Source organism: Lonchura striata, chromosome 2 (assembly GCF_046129695.1).
Source record: "Lonchura striata isolate bLonStr1 chromosome 2, bLonStr1.mat, whole genome shotgun sequence".
Lineage (NCBI taxonomy): Eukaryota > Metazoa > Chordata > Aves > Passeriformes > Estrildidae > Lonchura > Lonchura striata.
The window spans coordinates 99,334,886-99,358,609 of record NC_134604.1 but is presented as its reverse complement, the minus strand read 5'-3'; the positions used below and the strand labels follow the sequence as shown (position 1 = coordinate 99,358,609).

At 43.1% G+C, this 23,724-nt stretch overlaps 1 protein-coding gene across 1 annotated transcript in view; it reads left to right on the top strand.

Annotated features, from left to right (window-relative positions):
* Window positions 1–556: 556 nt before the first annotated feature.
* The window catches only part of GPM6B (glycoprotein M6B), a 103,436-nt gene continuing 80,268 nt past the window's right edge, over window positions 557–23,724 (top strand). Inside the window, exon 1 of the mRNA XM_077781607.1 lies at window positions 557–664. Within this exon, the coding sequence (XP_077637733.1) occupies window positions 661–664 (4 nt within the window). The 5' untranslated portion in view covers window positions 557–660. The remainder of the gene's footprint in view (window positions 665–23,724) is intronic.

Below are 23,724 nucleotides of genomic sequence, written 5' to 3'. Positions count from 1 at the left end.
GCCGCGGGTCAGGCTCCCGGCCGCGGGTCAGGGATCCCGGCCGCGGGTCAGGGTCCGGCCGCGGGTCAGGGTCCGGCCGCGGGTCAGGCTCCCGGCCGCGGGTCAGGGATCCCGGCCGCGGGTCAGGGTCCCGGCCGCGGGTCAGGGTCCCGGCCGCGGGTCAGGGTCCGGCCGCGGGTCAGGCTCCCGGCCGCGGGTCAGGGATCCCGGCCGCGGGTCAGGGTCCCGGCCGCGGGTCAGGCTCCCGGCCGCGGGTCAGGGTCCGGCCGCGGGTCAGGCTCCCGGCCGCGGGTCAGGGATCCCGGCCGCGGGTCAGGGTCCGGCCGCGGGTCAGGCTCCCGGCCGCAGCGCCGAGGCCGGTCCGAGTCACGCCGGGCGGACCCGAGCGCGAACCCCGCGCGGCGCAGCGGCCGCGGGAGGGCGCTGTGCCCGCCGTGCCCGCTGCCCCGCGCGGCCGGGCCCGCCCCTCCGCCCCTCCGCCCCTCCGCCCCTCCGCCCCGCCCGCCCCTCGCTCCCGCCGCCGGCGAGCCCAGCCGAGCCCGCCAGTGCGAGAGCTGCGGCCGCTGCCCTCCGCCAGCCCGCTCACCCGGCACAGCCCGGCACGGCACAGCGAGCCCCTGCCCTGCGCCCCCCGCACAGCCCGGACCGCGCCAGCCAGCCATGGGTAAGCGAGCAGAGCCCGCGCCCCGGGGCAGCCGCGGCGAGGGTGGGCGCGGGGCAGCCCCGGCGGGCAGCGCAGCCGCCTGTGGAGCGCCCCGGCGGCGCGGGCAGGGGGAGCGGCCGCCCCTCCGCCCGCCTCGCTCGGCGCCGCTGCCGCAGAAACTCCGCGCAGGGAGCGGGAGCGGGCACGGGCGCGGGGTCCTGTCCGGCGGGACAGCGGGACCTCGCTCGCCAGCCGCAAAGCGCTCCCTTCCTCTGGAAACAAATCATTGGTGTGGATGATGGTGATAATAATGCAGAATCTGTAGCTTTGGAGCCGGCCCGGAGCTTCTCCATCCCGTGGTCCATCCCGCAGAAGCCGAGGAAGAGGCGCGCTCGGGGGGCAGGGCTGGCCGTGGGGCCGGAGCGTGCCCGGGGCGCTCCGCGGTCCCGGTGCCGCCGCCCGGCGCTGCGCTCCGGCTCGGTCTCGCCCGGCTGCCCGGGCTTACGGCGGAGCGGGGGGCGCGCAGCCCCTCTCCGCCACACCCGCGTCCCCAGAGGTGCGGTCAGCTTTTTGGGGTGTGAAGTTTGGTCGGGAGAGGGGGATTAGCCTCGGGACACAGGCAGGAGAGGGAGGTGCTGAGGAGAGAGGAGTGGGCAGTGCTGGGTGCTCCGTCTGCCGGCCGGGATGCATTTTGGTGTGAGCGTTCGGGAATCCTGCGGGCCGTCGGGATAACGTGCTGCGCTGTTCCCTCGGCAGCGGTGGAGGGAGTTGGGTGTGGGTGGAAAGTGGCGACTTCTGTTCCCAAACTTATGAGGAGGGTAGCGCTTGCGTGAGTGTATTAACAGGAGCAGAAATGGGGCCCTAGGGAGGGAAAGATCCGTAGTGCACATGGGTCCGTGGGCAGTCAGCACTCATCTTCAGTATTCCCATCCTTTCAGCATGGGACTTTTAGTATATGGGCTGCTTCCCGCGAAATCTCTTTCAACCAACAATACATCCAAGTTAATTAAGCAGTAATGATAGTTAGGAGGTTGGAAAAAAGAAAGGGAAATACAGCTGTATCTTTGGTCTGGTTTGCCACTGGCATACTATTGCTTAGAGGTTGCAACTGCTAAAGCAGAGCTATCAGTGCGTGCCTAAGTGTTAATATGCACACACTGATACTGGCACTGTCTCTGGTTTTAATTAAGAAGTAAAAAAATTAATTACTCAGCCAAAGCTAAAGGAAGCTGACAGAATTCCTATGGTTGCTACTTTGTTAAATTAATTCGCATCACCTAATTCCCTAATTTCTAAATGCTTATTAACTGCTTTGTTCCCTAGCTTAGTGAAGATCAGACTCCTCTAATATTAATGTCTTTTTACTAAGCTTTTTAGAAGTTTTCTACACCCCTTTCAGTGCATGGTAAAGTACTAATTCCTGTATCCTTAGCAGCTCTGATGATTGAAACAAACCAACCAGCTGTATTAGCAGCATTAAAAAGCTTATTTTTTGTGTCCATGTTCTGATATTTATTTTTTAGATTATTCTTTTCCTGTGTGAACTTTTGATATTAAATGAAACTGCAAAGTGGGCAGCCCCTCCTCTTTTCTGTATCTTACCATCTTCCTCTTAACTTACACTTTTACTGGCATGGGTTGATGTCCCGTAAAACTTGGAATAGGGAGTGAAGAGGGATAGAAACAAAGGAATGTTTTTACTGTCTTATTAAGGGAAGAGTATTGATTTCCATGTAAAATTTTTCTTAAATGTCTTTGCTGTAAGTGTATGAAATTGGTTTTTCTTCAGTGAATTAAGCTGCTAGCAGTTTGAAATCAAAACACTGTTTTAAATCTTCGTGAGTGGTTCACCTTAAGGAGAAGCCCATCTTTATTTCAGTCCTAAAATCCTAAAAAAGTCTTACACATTGTGGGTCTGCAACAGTGTGTGAAGTATATAATTTATGTCCATATAGAAGGTGTTGTCCTGAATGTAGCAGTTGGGGAAAGGGGAGTAAAGCCAAGGAAACTTTTCTTGAACATTTTGCTCATAATGATGATAATGACAACACAAAATTCCAAGGTCTGCCGAGTTCATTGCTTAGAAGCACTGTTGGATGACCAAGCTGTGCCTGAATTAATGGCAGTTTGGGTCAGTCAGGAGAGGGGACTTGGAGCAGAAATTTCATATGAAGTACTTCAAAAAGAAGTCACAAAAAGAAGCCTTTGTCAGCTGGTGATCCAGTCCCCCATGAATACAACGTTTTGTTTTTGTCATTGCATAACTGTTGCCTTGGCATTAGGTAGACTGAGGCTGATGTGATTGTCTCACCAGGCCTTGTGTGGAGCCCCAGTGTCCAACACATTCCTGATCTCATGGCAGGGATGTGTTGGACAGCCTCTCATTAAGGCAGTTTGAGCTGTCCTTGCTCATACAAAACTTTTGTGTAGGACTGGCTTACCCAGGCTGGGTTTTGTTTTCCTTTTCGGAGGCTGAGAGCCCTCTAAAGCCATTGCTGTTCTTTGGGCTTTTGGCTCCCTCAGCACTTCTGAAATTTGGGCACCCTATTCTCAGAGTTGGATAGGGTTTGCACTGGCTGGATGGAGGGTGCTCAGTACTGACCATTGCTTTGTGTATCTCCTGTGAGAAGCCCCACCCATGGGATCTCACACCTGTGGCACACACTCTCTAAGACATAGTCTTTCACTTAGAAGGTGGGGAGGGGGCTATTATTTTACAAAATGAACAAAAAAAGCAAAACGTTTTGGTTCCTAAAAGTTTGAAAAGCATGATGCAACATAATTTCTTGGGAACTGTGTGTTTTTGTAGTTTTATACTTTTTCTTCTTTGTACTCTCCAAACTGTTGCTTTTTACCTAAAAGAAAAAAAAAAAAAAAAGTGATTGGAGCTATGTGGGTACATATATTGTATTTGGGTTGGTTGGTTTTTTGAAAAGAGATATTGAGCAGAACACTGTCTGCAAACGGAGAATGATCTTAAACAATCTGTGTTTTCACTATATTTACAGGTTCTTCCTCATCCTCTTTTTAGGTGTATGGTTCTGTAATACAGGATTTCTTCCGTCCTGTGTATTAATTCTATATCTGATAGATCTTGAATTGTTACATTTCAGAAGAACATACTGGATAATAAATTGCATCCCTGGGAGGTCTGAATTGTCAGTGCCTGATTGCCTGTCTTTTTCAGAGTGTTTATAGAATTTTTAAAGCCAGTTGAAGTTACCAGGTGTCTTAGAATCATAGAATATTTTGGTTTGACCTTTAAAGATCAATTAATCCAATGCTCTGCTATGTGCAGAGACATCTTTTCACTTGCTCAAAGCCCTGCCTAGCCTGATCTTGAACACTTCCAGGGAAGGAGTATCCAGGGATTTGGCATCCACAACTTCTCTAAACAATATTCAGTAATATCTAAAGTCTTTATTCTAAAAAAATAAGTTCAGTGTCCATTTCAGGATAAGGTGAAAAAAACCTTGAAAGCAAACCCAGTGAAGACCACTTCCTGATATCACATTTTTTTCCTCATACAGCAGTATCACGTTATCTGAGTGGTGCACATTTTCAGTAGCGAGGTCTGAGGTACACAGTTGTTGAAGGCAGATGCAAAATAACTCCTCTTATTGTATTTCCACTGATAGTTTTTGGTTAGAAATGTGTTGCTGTCTTTTCAGAAGTGGGAGAACATTGTAGCTGCTGAAATTCCACTGAAGCAGAGCATTTGCTGAGGGAGCTGCTGTGTGTTGCTGCGTTACCTCACTCCTCACAATGGCTGCTCTTCCCACTGATGGATTTCTCTTCTGTCTGACCTCCCCCAGGGGCACCCCAGCTGTGTGTGCCCTTTGCCTTTCCTCAGACATGGCCACAGCTGGTCCCCGTGAGTGCCTGCCCTGCACCTGCCAGGCAGCACAGCACCTTGCTCCTGAGCACAGCTCCTCACACCGCTCCTGCTGGGCACCCGTGCAGAGCCATGGAGCTGCCTTCCTCCAGCCCACCTGTGAACAATTCAATCTCTTCGTGGCCTCACAGTGTTAATGTTTTGGAAGATGATGGAGCACATGGCATCTCTCTGATGTTCCAATCTGATGAGGTGTGTGGTGAGACATCTGGGAGGTCATTTTCCAGGGTTTGCTTATGCATGCTTGTGGCTGCATTGGTTTGATAGAAATCAAGATTCTTTCTGTTCATCTGGCTGGTTCGTTAAAATCCATTTGTGTACAAGTGCCTCTGGGTTTGCACTGGTGTGAGCAAATGTAAGGAAAGATAGTTTAGTTTCCATGTGGAACATCAGAGATGTTTGTATTAAAGTGATGGGTCCCAGCTGAGCCTTCAAGCTTCTCTCTGTAGAGCTGCAGAGTCCTCTGTGGGGAGGATTACTGGGTAAGTTCTCACAGTGGTCAAAGGGCAAAAGAGAGCCCATCACATCCATCTTGTAAGTTCTCTTCTTCCAGGTCATGTGCAATGTAGCCTGTGGCCCAAAGGAAGCAGACTTGGCTTGACAGGACCCAGAGAGGAATCCACGTGTCCTGATTCTATCCCAGCCTTTATTCTGCAGGCAGGTGTGAACTTGAGATAACCTTGGTGCAGGAGTAGCTGTGCCAATCAAAATCCTGTCACCCAGTAAAAATCCTGTCACCCCTTCCCTGTACCCTGTAAACACAGTGGGCATCAGTGTAGAAGTCACCATTCAGTGTAACAAATAGGTAGCATCTTGTGTGCCACTTAATTCTTAGCTGTTTGTTGCTTTCTATTGCTGCTCTGTCTTGGTGCTTTGGCAATCTTCCTCTCCATAATTATTTGTCTCTTGGGTTTTAGACTCAAAAGCTTGCATGGAGAGCTGTGGCTTGGGAAACATTTACAAGCAACACAAAGAACTATGAGAATTCAACATCTTTTGTTCTCCCTAGTTTTGGAGCTGTTTGACTAGCAGCAAATTTCAAAATGTGAATGGAGCTTATGTTTCATTAACAGAAGGCTGTGCCAGCCATAGAGCTATTGATAGGTACAAACCTCGGTGCCTTTCTCTGCATCACTTTTGGGCATATTTGTTTAACGCTTTGATAGTTGCGTGCATGTCACACTTAGAAATTTTAGCATAGATTTATACATACAGAAAAGGACTTTCAGATGTGTTTGTACTTTAATATTTGAGATTTTTTCTTTTAATTTCTTTTTCTCCTGAGGGAGGAGGTTGAAAAGGACTGTGCTTCAAAGCTAGCTGGGATTTGGGTCATGAGCAAGACCGGACTTCTTGAACTGATTTGAAGTATCCAATGTAAGATACAGCCTTCATAATTTTGTTTGGGGTTTTTAATGTCTGTTGAGTGCATAGAGCAATTGCTGTGTATTGCAGCCTAAAGCTCTTGTCTTTGAATACACTCCTTCAATGGCAGTGGAAATACAAGAATTGCCCTGGTGTAAACCATACATAAATCAGAGCTGGATTGCACTGAAGGCAAACAGGGCAAAAGTTTTGCAGGAGTAAGGAAGCAGCTGGCTTACCTTCCAGGTGCCGGTTTGTGGATAAACAGAGAGAAAGGACAACTTGTGTTAACAATGCAGCTGGTCAGGGGATCCAAACCCTGAATAAATGATGGCAGTTCAGCCAGAGGAGGTTTATGTTTTGAGTAGTGCACTGGTTTTCTCAATACTGGAAACATACACTTGGGCTTGTTGGTTGTTTTGTTTAGCTGGGACAGTGGAGCCTGTCCCTGGTGGCTAACTGGGGAGGGGTCTGACTCCCTCATGCTGACGGCTGACTGGGGCTCTCCAGTACCTGGCTTTACCCTTTAGTCTGTGTTTTTGCCAGCTTACATGCTAACAAATTCATTGAGGCTTCTCAGTCGTGATGCTGAGTGTGTATCACTTAGCTTCTGGCTGCAGGTGAGCACTGTTTGCCTGCAGTCACCTGCTGACACCCTTTGACACCCTCTGGGAGCCCACTTGGCCGTGTGGCTGCTCTTGTGTCTTAGTTCTTGCTTCCAGAGAGGTTTCACATGCTTTTTTATTATTTTTTAATTTTGTGGGTTTATATGTGTTTTCTGATTGGGCACAAATGTTTCATGGCATAAGATAGTGCTTTCATCAACTTAAGACTTTTTTTTTAAATTTCTTAAATTCAAGGTTCGGGAAATTTCTGTAAGGATTTTCTGCAGTGGAATCCTTGGCACACCCCATGCCAACAAACACTGTGCAAGTCTGAACTAGTGCAGAACACTAGCTCGATCTTCAATACTTTTTTGTAAACTCTTTACTAAAGCAGTTTTAATTTTCTTGTTCTCTGTGCTTTCTGTATCTTATATTTGTACTTTCCTTTTTCTTTGTTTCATTTTTTTGAAGGAACAACTTTTGGAAGGTTTTAAGGAATCGCTACTTGTGTCTAAACTTACGCTTTTGTTACCAAAACTGTGTTGACATAAATGTCATGCACTTTCCCAAACAAAATCGTAAAATGAGTTTTTGTATTTGTTAAGCACACAGCTGAAAATAAGTTTGCCACATGAAACTTCCCTTGTGGGAAATTAAATGCTTTTCTTGAGCTGTTTAGGCATGCATTAAAAAAAAAAAAAAAAGTCGTGAGGAAATAGAGATGTCTAGTGGGAGTATTTTGGAGTTCTTTTGGTGCAAGCACAGGGATCTGCTCCAGCACATCTGTCAAGAACCCACGACTTGCAAGGTGTAAAAACAGGAACACTTAATGCAACATCTGCTCATGTTCTGTGATGGGCACAAGTACAAAAGCCTGGAAATCTCTGAGATATTTGTCATGCCATGTCAAGAGAATGTAACAGAATCCAGTCCATATAATTGTCTGTTACTGCCTGCTCTCCAGCCAGTGAAGTTATTAGGTACTAAAGCTGAGAACTGTTACATTGAGCCAAAGTTTTGCATAAGCAAATGCGAGGAATGCAGTGCAGAGGGGGTTTTGCTATGTGTGACTGATGTAGCCTGTGTTAGTAATTATTTCCCTTATGCAATGTATATCTTCACTTCATAGACATTTACTCCATAGTGTGCTGAAATTGAAATGGTGATTTCTCATGCTTGGTAGTTGTCTGATGAAAATCCCCCAATTCAGATTATTTCTGGAGACTTAAAAAAATAAAGATGTGGAATAAAAAATACCCAGTTAAGTAGTTTCTGCTGGGTTTAGCCTCCAATTTTTTGTTTCTGCCTTTAAATTATTTTTAAACAGTTTGAAAATACCTGTTTTTCTCCTCAGACTTTATGAGAAGCATACAATAGATACTTAATCTTTAACCTTCTCCTGAAATTCTTTGACATTTTTCATGTTATCTGCCACTGATATGCTTGCAAAACCATGCTTGAGAAATTGTTGTAATCCACCACATACTAAATTCCTCTTATTCCTCAGTGGAAACCTCAGGAAAGCAAAAAAAAAAAAAAGAATAAGGAAGGAATAAAAAAACTCTTGAAAATGCTGATTTAAAGTAGCTGTGACAGACTGAAGGTACGTATTCAAGGAGTGGGTGGGACTGAAATAAAACACAAATGAGGTAGCAGTGCGAGTTAAGACTCAATTGGTTTAATCCTTAAACAGTCTGCAGATTTCATTAAAATTATTTTATTTTCTTGTAAAACTTTATTTGTGGCTTTTTTTTTGATGTTTCCTATGGCTGTCATCATAAAATCTGCTGAATGTTTTCCCATAACCATCCAGCTTGTCCAGAATGGTTTAGGCTCTTTCCATTCTCCTCACAGAGAGGAAGTGCTGGATATCATGGTCAAACCTTATCCTCTCTCTCTAGGCTGTTTTAGGTTTTGTGGGCAGGGGATGTGTGTGGGTAGATAGTTCCCTGCCCCCTTATTCCTGTTGGCATTTGAACCTCTCCTTAAGACTTTCTCCATGAAGTGACATCCAGAAGCTCTTGCTGGTTTTGCACATGTGCTATTCACACATGGCAGATGAGCACAGCTGTGACTGTGACTTGTGCTTCCGAGTAAGTGATGTACCTCTCTTAGAGACAGAAAACAGGAAAGACTTTAAAAGAAACAGCTTTAAAATAAACAGAAAGTCAAGAGACACTTTCTTAAAGCAAAATTAACTGCTTTACTGAAGGGAGGTTGGAGTCTTAGATTTCTATTTCCACAGTAACAAAAAGGCATGGTACATGTGGAATATAAAGTGTTGTTGCCAAGGCTAATGGAAATGTCCCAGCTGCTGTTAAAGCCTGACATATAACTGTGTTAATTACTGCCCACCGAGTCTTCCGTTCCTATAAGAACGTGCAAAAAAAAAAAGGTTCAGGAAAATGCCAGGGTAGTTACAGTCAGCACTAGTTACTTGTCCCCCTTACAAAAACACATTTAGTTGATAAAACTGCTTTGTTTCATGTTTGATTAGTTGATCTTAGATAGCATTGGTATTTTTTGGTGTAGAGATACCTGCAAAATTGATCAGTATGACGGCTGTAGGATAGCTGTCTACTTTCTGAAGATTACCTACTCTCTTAGAATTATATTCAAAGTGGTTAGAAAATTAGAAATGTTCCTTATTTACTACAGCGTTATTAGGGTTTAATTGAGGGATGAGAATGGAAACAATCCCTGAGTTTCTCTTGAAAAAAAAAAAACCCAAGGAAACCCTACCAGTTACTTGCAAGTGTAGCATCTTTGTTCATTAGTTGTTCCCCTGGCCTGCTAGGCCCTCTGTGCAGGACTACTGAGAAGAGGCTGACAAGGATGTCCTGGTTTTGGCCAGGACAGAGGTGTTTTATTTGCAGTAGCCTTGAGGGGGCAGAGCCTGGAGTCCTGTGTGTACATCTGGGTTGCTATTCTATACCACCCACATCACTGCCAGGGATGGAAGTAAGGGACTCCTGCTTCTGGGAGGAACGTGTCCGTGGCTTGTGGGGTGTGGAAATGTGGCATGTGGAGGGTGTCTGCCACTGTTTTTGTTGTGCCTGCTGGTGAGCAGGTTTTTGCCTGTAAATCACCCTCTCTTTATACCCTTTTTTTATTAGTGTTGTTACTGGTACTGTTAATTTTCTTATTTCATTGCTGTTTCTAGTAACTTGTTCGTATCTCAACCCATAATCTCTGCTTTTTGTTTCCCACCAGAGTGGGGGAGAAGGGGAGTGGCTTGTTTTCTTTTAAGTGGGAGTGCTATACTGGGAAGTGCCCTTCCTAAACCAGGACAGTGGACTTAATAAGACAACACAAAAGGGGAAGAGCAGTTCTCTGGCCAAAATGTGAGTTCCCAAAGCACTCCTTCCTCTTTCCCATCATATAAGGCAGGTTTATAATTTGGAAAATGCCATCATGCTTAAGTTCTTGTTTACTGTAATCCTTTTAATAATACTCAATCCTTAAAACTCTTGTTTTTTAGGGAAGAGACTGGTAAGATTAGTAGGAGGGAAGCATGCCTTTTTCCTTCCATATGTGTTCGTGAGCGTGACTGCTTTGCCCACTTCCCACATGGTCAGTAGTCTGTCTTCTTCTGCATGTGTGAAACATCCCTTATGTTGGCTCCTGTACCTTGTAAATAAAGTGTTTTCTATTGCCTTACTCAGAAAATATGTCAAGCTTTTTGTTACATATGCTTCATTGCTCCAACACTTGAGCTTTGCATTTGCATGTGGTTCTTAGATCTCTATGGAGAGAGATTTATTCTTCCTATCCAAGTCTAAACATGGGAGAAAAATCATGGAATTGTAGGATGGTTTGGATTGAAAGGTGCCTTAATGATTATCCAGTTCTAATTCCCCTGCCATGGGCAGGGACATCTTCCACTAAACCAGAGCTCCATTGAGCACTTCCAGGGATGGAGCGTCCACAACTTCCTTGGGAAAACTGGTTACAGTGTCTCACTGCCCACACAGTAAAGAATTTCATCCTAGTATCTAATCTAAATCTGCCCTCTTTTCAGTTTAAAGCATTACCTCTTGTCCTATCACTGCACTCCTTGGTAAAGGGCCCCTCCGTATCTTTTCTGTAGGCTCCTTTCAGGTACTAGAAGGTGCTACAACATCTCCCCAGACCTTCTCTTCTCCAAGCTGCCCCAGGCCTTCTCTTCTCCAAGCTGAACCACCCCATCTTTCAGTCTGTTTTCATAGGATGCTCCAGCCCTCCGATCATCTTTGTAACCCCATCTGGACCCGCTCCAAAAGGTTGATGCCCATTCTGCGTTGAGGCTGCTGCACCCCAGAGCTGGATGCAGTGCTCCAGCTGGGGTATTGCACTGGCAGAATAGAGGGGCAGAATCACCTCCCTCAACCTGCTGGCCACACTGCTTTTGATTCAGCCCAGAGTAGAGTTGGCTTTCTGGGCTGCAAGTGCACACTGCTGGTTCAAAGTCAGTTTTTCATCCACCAACAGCTCAGGTCACTCTTGGCAGAGCTGCTTTCAGTCCACTCATCACTGGGCCTGTATGCATGGTTGAGATTGCCCTGACTCAGGAGCAGGACCTTACATTTGGCCTTGTTAAACTTGCCTTTATTTGCCATTTTAACACTTATTTTCTTGTGTCAGGCTAAATCACTGACATCACAGTAGTATCCCAAAATTTAATTTATCCTGAGCTGTTGCCTCTGGTCCCAGAGACATTCAGTATAGACATTTTGGGCACTCAGGTGACTTACACATCATGAGTGGACTTGTAGCAGTGACCTGTGCTCTTCTGTGGCAGACACAGATGGAACTGTGACACTTAAAGCCATCAGGCTTGGCAGCTCTTGTGTTCCCTGCTTTGTCCTGAAGGGGACAGCTGGGAAGGGCACCCTGGTGACAGCCTGCATCTCAGGCCTTCCACAGCACTTGGGATGTACCGTACCAGTGCTTCCTGCTAGGGGATACTGGCAATTAATTTAAAATCCTTCCCCTAGGTCATCATGACTTTAAGGAGCTTTTGCACTTACTCAGAAACTGCCTTTCTTCCTTGAACGTGACCTGCCAAGGCAGCTGTGTTTCTCTTAAGCACTGAAGTTAATCATACAAAACATGAAGCTTGAGAGGAGATCAGGATTCCAGCACTTCTTAGTTGTGTACTCACTATCAGCATCCCTTCTGTGGGAGACTAGAATGATCAGGAGATTTTGTGGCTGCAGGACAGTGTAGACTGTGGCTTGGACATCTGATGCTTTCTGCAGTGGCTTTTGAGGATGGTCCTCATATGGCCTTTCTGGGCTTAATGTGAAAGAAGACAAGCTTTCTTTTTTCTCCGTGTGTCTTTTTGTTGTTTGTTCTTTTATTTGTTTGTTTTATTAATGAAGTACAAATGAAAATAAGCTCTTCAGATGTAACAGTAACATTGCATAAGAGGGTCCTCCTTGAGTTTGTGGAGGATGCTGACATATCCTTTGGTTATGTCAAGTCCTGTGGAGTAGATGGCTTTGAATCAGAGGGTAGTGACAATGCCTTTGTATATGCTATGGCACAAGTTGCAGAGTGTGAAAATCTGGTAGTGTTCTGCCTAACTGTGTAGCTTCTGTCCTCTCAGGGTTACGTTGTAACCTAAACTTAACCTCTGTTCACGTAATCTTAAATTGGTCATTAACTCAATCACACATGCAGACTTTCATTTCCAGTTTTGCTTGGGAGCACCAACTCTTCAGTCTATTTTCATGCAGCTGTGTGTGGGCTTACCTGCACTTGCATGGTAGGAGTTTGCTCAAGAAGTACCTTCCCAAATGTTAGCCCCAGCAGCTGTGTTCCCCTGCAGACACGTGGAAGAGGCAGGGCAGCACTGCCAGCAAGCATCACCACCGTCTTTTGTTTCCCTCACAGCTATGGTGACCCTGGATGTGAGACCAGGAATGTATGCACTGGAGATGATTTAAGGAAATGTGCAGCACTGCATACTAATTGGTTCGGGTCATGGTACTCACAGGATAAGTGCAGCAGCTTCCTGCTTCCCAAGTGGTTCCTCTGGTTCTGATGTGAACGTCTTTGGCTCATGCCAAGAAAAAAAAACCTGCATAGTAATTAAAATTAACCTGACCTGCTTTAGAGAAGCCTGGTTTGAATTAGGGCATGATTATTAACTCTAGAAGTATTTGGCTTTGCTAAATCTTTCCCTTTGCTTGCACATTGTTAGCTTCCTGCCATTCTATCAGCTCAGTAACTGGGGTAAGTATCTGTTTATATGAGACCCCTCATCTCTGTAGAGGAGACCAAGGCTTGGCTAACACTAAGCACAAGCCTTGGTGGGACTCTGTCAGGGCACCGAGCTTGGTGGCTGTCTCATGCTGTCCCATCTCCAGAAAGCACTAAGGGAGTAGAAAATAGGGAGTGACAATATAACTTTGTGTGCATAACTTACCAGAATGCTGTTCTTCTCATGGGTGTTTAAAATAGTTAACATAATTGGAGTTTACAGCATTAAATCCAAGTCCTCTGAGCTTTAAGGGCATTGCCGTTTATATCTCTGTGTGGGAAATTCAAGAAAAGCAAGAATGCAACAGAGTTTTAATCTCAAACCATGGAAGCTTCATCAGCTTGAAGGCTCAAAGTCCCTGGCTTGTGGTTTTCATTCCCATGAGCTAGATGATGTGCCTGTTTTTTCTTTATATGTAGATGACAAGGTTTTGATGTGTCTTCAAGCCCTCTGTTGGCTGGGTAATAGACGAACAGGAGTTTTCATTAAAAAATGCAGCAAAGCCTTTTTGAAAAATGACCATTTTGCATTGGGTTGTCTTTCCATCAGGTCACAACTACAGAGTGACAGTTTCAAGGTCTCACATATGATAGCTGTGCTGCTCATTTTCCAAAGCATTTTTCAGACAGGACCCATTGGGAGCTGCTGAAGTGTCTTCCCAAATTCTTCCCTGGTGTAGTGCCTGGATGCCCTGATGCTCCTTCCTTGTTCTTCTGTGCCATACAGTCATGTGGTAAGGTCCTCCATGACTGATCTCTGGTGATGGAGTGAATATTCTTCTTTTTTCACCGTTTCTTTGTTTTTATAGTGTTTAAAAAGTTGATGTTGGCAGAAAAACAAAAACCAGTAGGATTATTTTCTGATCCAAACAAACAGGATATTTGAATTAGAAAGGTCTTTCTCTCAAAAGCTGAAATATTTTTTGGGGGAAAAATGTTTAATATGCACATTGTGTTATGCTGCCTTTTTTTTTCCCTCTGAAAGAATTGTCTCTACAGATTGATCCTTAGTTTGAAGGCTTGTATTGGACATTCCTTCAGCTTGGGAACAATTGGAAAGGAAAGCAAATGTGTGAGTGGTACAGAGAGGCTGTGTTTTTGGCTGTGGCTTTCCCTGATTCTTCCTTTGAAGTACTAATTTATCTTTAGAAAACATGAGAAATTAGAGGTCACTAAACATAGTTTCCTGTGCTCCTACAAAATTATTAACCACTGATAATACCCCAACATTGCCAGTCCTTTCTCCCTTTTTGAAGAATCACATTTTTGCAAGATACTGTTAACCCCCTATAGCTGTAAGGTGTCTCAGGTTCCCCAGAGAGCATCTCTTTGATGTCTCCTTGCTTTCTGTGCAAGGATCAGTGTCCTTCAGAAAGCTGCAGATGCCTAGTTCTTTAACACTGCAAAATCTTTGCTCTTGATTCCTGATCCTATCAAGCCATTGTCTGTTGTAGTCCTTGAATGCTGAAAAAAAAAATCACAAGACTTGCTATTATTTTGGAGGCTTTTGTTTGCTGTTTGTTTTCTGAGCATTTAGTGGCTGGTACTTACTTCAAATTTTCCTTCTGCCATGGTGATGAATAGAATTTTTTTTTTCCATAATAGAAGGTGAAGGCTTTCATGTATGCTTTAGAACTGGGACTTGAGCTGGGCACCAGATCTTGATAAACTTGCTGATGGTATTGAAGAGGCAGTTCCAGTGTAGCTAGCATGTTTCTTCTTACAAAACTCTAGTACCTTTGCTGTTGCATTGGGGAAAAAAGGCTCAATGTGTTCCACTATACCTGCTCCTGCTTTTTATGCTCTTCTCTTTCGTACAGGGATTTACTGTTGCAGATCTATAGGAAAGCACAGAGTTCAGGCAAACACTGAGCCTCCACAGCCTGTGAAAGATCTATGTTCTAAGGAAGCATATCTAAAATGAAATTGTGGAAACAAAACAGCAATCTCTTCTTGTGGTAGGTGGTACCTGTTTGCTGTCTGGAGGAGAAGTACTGTGGTATACCACAGGGACGGTACATCTTTATTCTGAAAATACGTTAAATGAGTTTCTTCCCCCATCTCTTCCACCTAGTCAGACAAGATCTTGCTATTTATTTTCTTCATTTGAGTGATGTCATATGTCTCTCTGATACTTTAGTGCATTCCCTCTTTGGTCATTAAAGAGGCTCCATCAGTTGTTACATCTTTGTTACAAATGTGTAGTTTAATGTCAATAAATTTGAGAGTATGAGAATGGGGATTTTCATAATATTCCATTAAGGAAGTGTTTCAAGACTGATGTAAGGGTCATATTCTTTTGCTTTGCAAGCTCTGCATTTTTCAGGCAAACTTTGCCATAACAGAGCAGTTAGGAAGCAGTGGTTAGTGGGTCAGACAGGCCCAGGGGGCTAAATTGGGGTTTGCTCAGCCAAATGTTAGTGCTATTTAATCAACACTGAATTTTGTGTGCAACATTCTCTTCCTTCCCCAAAGCCATAACAAAAAAAAAAGGGTGTTCAATTGGGTCATGCACAACATCTGTCCTTTACTAAACCAGTTAGGGAGGTACCCCAGTGAGAGAGGAGGAGCTGCCTATAGCTACTGTTAAAGCATCTTTTCACCACTGTGGCTTTGGCAGTCTGGGACTAGCAGCTGTTGATGAAAATCTGTGTGCAGTACTCAAACCCCAGTTTAGAAGGAAAAGAAGAATTTCCTTTCAGATTTTGTGCTGCATTTTTACAATAATTGCAAAATTCCAATAAAACTGTGTCATGAATATTGGGAGTGACATTAATTTGCAGTGTTGTGAAAAAATTGCATAGATTTCTTTTTGCCCTATTCAGCTTCCTTAGGTGTTAGGCTGCTTCACACTAAGGAATTGTTTTGTCAAATATCTCTGCTGCCACCTGTTCAGTCTCCAGTAAATGTAATTAATGTGATGGTAGGAATGACAGAGGCTTTGGCCTCTCTTGTCTAGAGGGTTTATGTATTCTCCACCACAGACTATGTGTTAATTGGGTTAGCCTGATTTGGTTTGGTACAGACCTTTTTTGACAAAAGGCTCCATGGAGGCCAATTTAACTTTTAAAAGTTCATTGCAGTAAAAAAGCCTCAGTGAACATATAGTGCAGGCATCTTTGATTGGAAGTTTTTAAGTTCAACTGAATTTCTTCCAGTTAATGGGAATTTATTAAATTCATCACTCAAAGCAGGCTGAGTCTGTGCTATATTTTAAGCTAAGAATCACAATTTACTGGATACTTATTGGTGACTGCTGCAAAGGAACATAAGAGCAAAAACAGGTAATTTTCTTTATAAATTTCTGAAGTAATTCAGTCTTCCATGAAAAGAAATATGAGGATCTACTTTGAAGAGACTCACAAATATGACTGAAGTCCAGCTCTTGGCCCTACACAGGAGAGCCCCAAGAGTCACACCGTGTGCATGATTATAGTGTTGTCCAATCACTTCTTAACTCCCTCAGGCTGGGGCTGTGACCACTTCCCTGGAGAGCCTGTTCCAGTGCCCAACCACCCTCTGGGTGAAAAACCTTTTCCTAATATCATGTCTAAACTTTCCCTGACACAACTTCATGATGTTCCCTCGGGTCCTATCACCAGTCACGAGAGATCACAGCCTGCCCTGTGCTTTCCTTCATGATGAAGCTGTAGGCTGCTGTCACTTTACTTTTGCAAAGAACAGGAGACTTAACCTGCTTTTGCCTTGTTTTGAGTGAAGAGCTTAAAAATAAAAGCAGTGATTTTTTTTAAGGGGTGGTTTTCTACAAAATATTGTGGCAGTGGATGACTTTCCTCTGAAAGGCCCAAACAAGCAGTTTTAAAGGTAATAAAGATTGAAGTGGATATCTCCTCCCTGGAAAGCCTGGACTAGTTGTCTTCTCATAATGGTCAGTGTTGGCCTCTCCTTTCCCATTATATGGCAAGCTGCAGAGAGGTGCAGAGGGTGCAAGTGGAAGTATCAAATGCATATAAATAAATGTATAAAACCCAAAAAACCAAAAACTCAAATATGCTAGAACACAAAACCAAATGCACATTTATTTAAATGACTGACTCTCAGAGGAGAGCTGTGTTTCAGGGTACAATCTGTTAGTGTCACATCCTGATTAGTATGAAAATTTGTCCCAGCTCAGCAATGCACTGATAGACAGGTCTCCTCAGATGCATCAACAAGCAGCCTTGAGAGCTTGAGAGGCAATACTTGGTGTACTTGGCAGCAGAACATACAAGGAGTCTGCTTGCTCAGGGTCTCTGTGTGCATGCTTGTGTTAAAAGGCATGTCAGAAAAGTCCTGTGCACAGCAGGCAGAATTTAGCTGATTTGGGACTTTGCAGTAGTGATTTATTGCTATTGCAAATGCTTGCTTGCTTTAATGGACAGGAAAAGTAATATTTTGTGTTAGGCTTAGAAGCAGGAAAAAAATGGTTTGGAAGAGTGTATAAAGCATGATTTGGAATAATTTTTATTTGGCTGAAACATTGCATTAAAGACCAAATGAAAGACTTCCTTAGCTTCATTTTTTGGGTAAGTAATTACAGAAGTATGCATTGGTATGTGATAATCCAGGAAACAACTTCTGATTATAATGAAATCTATGAAACATGATTTATGCTATGAGCGCAATCTTGGAAATGTGATTGAAGATCACTAACATGGAAATGAATTACAGTGCAATTTGGATACAAATTATTAAGCTTATGCAGAGAAATTATTTGTGAAATGATTACTGGCCCCTAGCAGATGTTTCAGGCTAATAATGGGGCAATATACATACAAACTTTGACTTGGAATTCTTTTTTTTGTTTCAGAACCACACAACACTTTGTTTTCCCAACTCTGTTGTTACCACTGGTTTCTATCTAGCAACCAATTGTAACAAGAAAAAAACTTGATCTATGGTGAAAATTGTAGTATAATTTCAAGTGTTATGCTGTTTCATAGTTGCAAAATACATTAATAAAAACCAGGGCTTCTAACAGTCCTATATGTGTTGGGAAGTGCTGTATTGATTACGAATTACAAGGACTGCAGGAGAGCAGACTTTTCTGAGTTGCATTTTTCAGTCTTTTGTAAAAACATCCCTCAGATGTGAGTTAATTTTTCAGTAACAAATGCTAGTAATTCCACTGCAGCCTTTCTGGGTAATAATAATAATTCTTCTATAGATAACTCCCCTTGTATGTGCATTTAATAGTATCAATTAATGCTGTAATTGACATTACAGCATTATTTCAAAACTGCATTATATTGTGAATAAACTTTCATCTCTGAAATGCTGCAACTCCTTTAGATGCAGCCATACTTAAACCTACATGTAGCAGCTAGGTGGCAGAAACTGTGCCTTTTTAAAATAAAGTGGTACTATAAATGCAGCAGTGTTGCTTTGTAGTGACTGTTCAGTTTCTTTAAAAAAAATTGTGATACCTTTGTACTGCCAGAAATGTATCCTTTGAGAAGACAACAGTAAGCAACTTCCTTCAGTTTTATTAATGGTATCTTTTCTCTGAGTGTCTGAATGGTCAGAAATACATTCTTCTGTTGCATACCTGCCATCTATATGGTTATAAAAGAAAAATAGCTGAGAGATGTCATCATGTGCTTTTATAATTGTGGCATTCTCAGTGTCTGCTGCATCATTTACCTGTCATACCTTGCACACCTAAATACATACAACAAACATGTGAGTGTGCCCCTGTAGAACAGAAGCCTAGAGTGTTAACTATTTAAAGCAGGGACTGTTTAATGGGTTTGTGTATCAATGATGGCTCAATCTGATGGGTTTTTCCTCTGCATTGGCCCAGCAATGTGTGATGGTGCTGTCTAATCTTTGAGCTACCTGTGCTGTGGCAACAGCAAATAATATTTCAGCATGCACCATCTTATCAAAGTTACACAAGTTAGAGTCCAGTAGACTTACTGAAGAATGACTAAGTTATTTTGTGTGACAGGTTGGGAAATAAGTGCCTTGTTACAAAATATGGGGTATTTAAGAAAGTGCTTGTGGATGCAGAACTTCTGACCTCTCTAAATGGACACTTCATGTGCAACAGATCTCTTAACACTTGGCTTTCCAAAAACCTTGATTTCTTAACAGCCAGGTTGGTTAGAATTTGTAACACATGAGCTGCAAGGTGGCTCATTTGTCGTGATGTTTAACCTTCATTAAATGGGACACTAAATAGGAGTGTATAACATTACTGGATTCAGAAGACAACATGCAAGTTTTCCTCATAGCTGAAATTGTCAAGAGTTGGGTGTCCTAAAGGGCAGTGAGAGGGATTAGTATCTTACATGTATTGAACACTGAGGAACACAAAATCTTATGTGGCAGTTGAATAATTTGTAGGGTTATTGTGAAGCCCTTTCAGTCACTCTTGCTTTTTAATGTCAGTTTTACACATTAACATTATTGAGAGAGCATTATGGTTTTGACTACAGAAAGTGCTGTCTGATTAAAATGTTCTTGAGAATCTTCCCAAGAGCTTTTCTTTATAAGAACAAGCACATTAACTTAGCAAAATGCTAAGCTGTTCATTAAGGCAGTAAGCTCTAGCTGCCAGACTCAAGTTATTTACATGAATTTGAAATCATAGCTGTACCTGTTTCTTGGGTTTATGGCTTTGAGCAAGTGAGTTGAATTCTTTTAGGCCACTTCTCATTCGTTTACGTATTCAAGATGCTTTATGGGCAATTATTGTCTTCAAAATGCTTCAGTGGCTAAATGGAGAGTGATATTGGAGAAGTTTCTCTATGGAAACACGTGACTGAGAGTTGCAGATTTGATTCATGCTTGTTCTTAGCATTATTAGCTAGTGTATGTGTTTGCACTCTCCAAAAGAATGATGTCTGAAAAGACTCATAAATCACATCTGTTTGGTTTCTTCTGTTGCAACCATGAAGTGGAAGACTGGAAGGCAAAATGGGCTGTAGCTGAGAAAGAGGCACTTCTTGCCTTTAAGAAACCAATGGCAGATTTTTCATGCAGTTTAGTTTGTTTCCAGCGTTCTCATGGCACTGTCCTCTCTTTCTATGTGTGCTTGTCTAAATATGAATGACTTACAGTTTTTTAGCATTTTAGAGGAGACAGACAAACAAAATGATAAAACAACCCCCAAAAACTAAGCAAGAAAAAAACATAGAGAAGTCTACTGCCACTTCAGAATTTTGACTTGAAGCTCTCTTGGGGTTCTTCCACCTCTGGAGTTTCATAAATATGAAGCATGTCCCAGCTGCCAACCAGCCTTTTACTAGTTTCTGTGTTCATGTGGGAAGGCTGAGTTCCATGGTCATCCAGAGAACAGAGGGACCTCAGCCTCTGTTACGTGACTGAGAAGAGGTGGCAGACAGGGTTTAGGGTTTTGAAAAGAGTAGCTGCATTTCCTGGAGTTCGTATGCTTGGCTACTCTTGAATGGAGAAGCTCTTGTACTCCTTGCTGGTCTTGAGACATGCAGTCCCTTCCTCTTTGTTTACCGATCTTTAAAGATTGAACTTTTCCTTGTGTTCAGCAAGTAAAGTTAGTGTAGTCTGTCAGTGGCCATCCCAAGGAAGGGAGAGAGCCTGCAGCTGGAGCAGGGAAGAGGTACATCTGCTGTGGGGCCCTGGTCCCTGCTCCACTGGTGGCTGTGTGACCTGGGTTAAAGAGGAGAGGGAGCGGGTGGTGAGCAGGGGGATTACACTTAGAGATGGGAAAGGCTGCACATGGAAAAGTGGAAAGTCGTGGGAAAAGAAGCACTTCTTGCACATGAAGTTAATAAAGGAAAAAAAATTGTCTAAACGGGAAGTGGGTTAAAATTTGTGCTTGGAACCCTGTCAGTTAAATCTTGATTTATCTCTTCACACAACTTCTGTGTGTAGTTCAATATATTATTACTGCCATAGATGTCAGTATATGCATTTTATTTTGGATACGTAATGCTAGTAATGCAATGTGGCATAAATCATCTGGAATTTAAACTCATGTTGTGCCCATTTCACAATTTAGTACTTCTTTCTACTGTTAAATTGTGTTATGGTTTAACACCTGTTGGGACAAATTGGGCTACATGGCAAACTGTGAGAAGGAAAGTATGTGTGGCTATTAGTCATTACAATTTTAACTGTAGCTAATTTCTCTTTGTCTTTCTCCCTCCCTCATTTCATAAACTAATCTCAATTTTGGCTTTACAGCCACTGATTTACATGTATGAGGAGTTTCTCACCTAAGCAGCCTCTTCTCTAGCCTTATGGAAGAATTCCTCATGAATTTAATATGGAATTCACAGTCTGGTTTAAAATAATTTGGAAAGCTATATCAATGCTTTACATTTCTCAAGGATGCAGGTCATCATGGTATTTTCAAGCCAGATTCTGCTATCTCTTCTTCATCAACAGTTTTCACTGCAGAAAGGTCCAAATCCAAAGGTTGAATGTAGCAGGTCTAATAAAAGCAGCAGAATTTTACTCTTTTTGGCTTTTACCATGTCCACTGTGAACCTGAAGAATGCTTTTCCATCATGTTTGTGAGATAATCCCTTTTTTTCCTGCTTGATTTATTTCTAACAACTCTGAAGGCCAACGAATATGGTATTTTCTGGAATGAAGTGTGTGTTTGGAGGCTGGGGGGAGTGTCAAGCTGTTTTTTGTCCTTTTGTTTTGAACTCCTCTTCCACAGAAGACGCGGTGTCCTACAGACAGATAGAACAATGCTATATTCCGCTTTAGCGTCGAATCACAAGCAGGGTCTTTGGAATTAAAGTTGGCGAATTGCCTGGATATGTCCAGTTTTTAACAAGCATTGCTTTGTGCATTAGCACCCTACGCTTCCTCCCTCCCCCCAGTGCTGCCACTGAAGAGAGGAGGGGAAACAAAAAAAAAAAAAAAAACCACCCCAAACAGAATAAAAGCATCTGTTAGAGTGAAAATGGGGAAGAAAGAAGGGATGAAAAGGGCAGAAAAAAATGTATGCCAGAACAGCTGTCAAATTTGTCAAAAGTGCTAGAGAGCTGGACATTTTAAGTTAGTCATACTCCTGAGTATCTGATTACCTATGTGTAATTTAATTTTATTTTTTTTTTAACGTTAGGAACAGTGTAGATGCAGCACAACTTTTTGTACAGAATGCAGCTCAGTTTTCATCAGGATGTCTGAGTGCTCATTTACCAGGACTTTGTACCCAAGAATAAGCATGTGAAAATTTGACACTCACATGTTCTTTCAGGGAAGGGCACTGAAGCTGATAAAGGCTCTAGAGAGCGAGTCATATGAGGAGTGACTGAGGGGGCTGGGGTGTTCAGCCTGGGGAAAAGGAGGCTCAAGGGAGACCTTACTGCTCTCTACAACACCTGACAGGAGGCTGTAGCCAGGTGAGGGCTGGCCTCTTCTCCCAGGTAACCAGTGACAGGATGAGAGGGCATAGCCTCAGGCTGTGCCTGTGGAGGCTCAAGTTGGACATCAGGAGGAATTTCTGCATGGAAAGATTTGTTAGGTGTTGGAATGGATTTCCCAGGGAGTGGTGGAGTCACCATCCCTGGAGGTATTTCAGGAAAGACTGGACGTAGCACTCAGTGCCATTGTCAGGTTTGCAAGGTGAGGTGATGTTCATAGGCTGAACTCTGTGATCTCAGAGGTCTTTTTCAACCTAATTGATCCTGTGATTCTGGGATTCTTTTTTTGAGTATGCAGTCAAACGTGTGTCATGGTGAGGAGTATAGGTTTTTATTGAGCATAGCAGCGAAGTCAGGGTTTGGCAGACTTTGAGATACATTTCAAAACAGCATTTTATTAAATGTTATTGTTTGTGCTGCTTTTCTTCTTAATTTTCTGAAGGATAAATAAATGGAAGTGTCAAGCTCAAAGGATTATTCTTCTTAAAAGAGATCTGTGAAAGTATTTATCTGATGGCCTTGAAAGACAGTTACCCATAAAGAAAACTACTATCCTACTGTTGGTAAGCTTATTGACAGAATGGTAGGTGAAGAGCCCCTTCTGGTACCCTGTTCTACTTTGGTCAAGCAGTGTAATTGACTGCAAATCACCATTAAGGTACTATTTTTACCCACCTGAAAAGATGTTTGTCTGGTATATTTAATGCAGTGTGTCATTTCAGCCTACCTGCAGAGAAAATTTCAGATTTAAATGAGGATATGTTCCTAAAATCAACTGCCTTGCAGTAGCTGCATCCAGTACTGCACCCCAAAGAGGAAGGAATCGTGAACAATTGTGCAAATAAGCCAACCCTTTAATGAGAGAGGAGGATAATGAGGAGGTGGTGCTCTGTGCTCCCCAGCTGGGCTAAACTCATGGGAGCTGGAGTCACCAGACAAAGCTGAAAACTGAGAGCTGTGAAGCTGAACAGAATTCTTGTAATTCTTTTGAACTGCAGGCAAAATTATTTGACAGTGAAAACTGTACCAGAGGAATGTATAAGCTCAAATATTTTTGGTGTAGAGAGTAAAGGGAAATCTATAGTCAAGTTAATGACCATAACAGATGGTGTGTGTTTTCTGCATTTCCATTTTATTTTTGACCCAGGAATGAGGCTCTGGAGAAAATCTAATTTATCCTTGTGCACTGTGCTTTGGTTCAAATCTCAAAGCAGTCCTGGAGTCCATGACCTGGTTTCCTTTTGGATGAAAATGGCCTGAAATTTGCCCTCCAGGAGGGCACTTGGGAAGTTCCCACCATTGAGGGTTGCTCGGTTCATGGGATCAGGTTAGAGTTGGTTTGAAGTCACCTCCTCTCTTCTGAAAGTGCATGGGTACTGAGACCTCATCAGTGACTGTTCTCCCTGCAAGTCTGCTGCTATTGCTTTGCGAGTTTACTTTTCTGTTGAATCTCCAGTTTCTACTTAAAACATGTTGACTAAGCTATAGATAGCTTTTATGGTAACTTTGCACGTGGTTTTGTCATGCATACAATATGCAGATCTATTTTCAGAAGATGCATAGTCTTAAGTTTTTTAATTTATTAAAAGATGGAGGATAAATAAT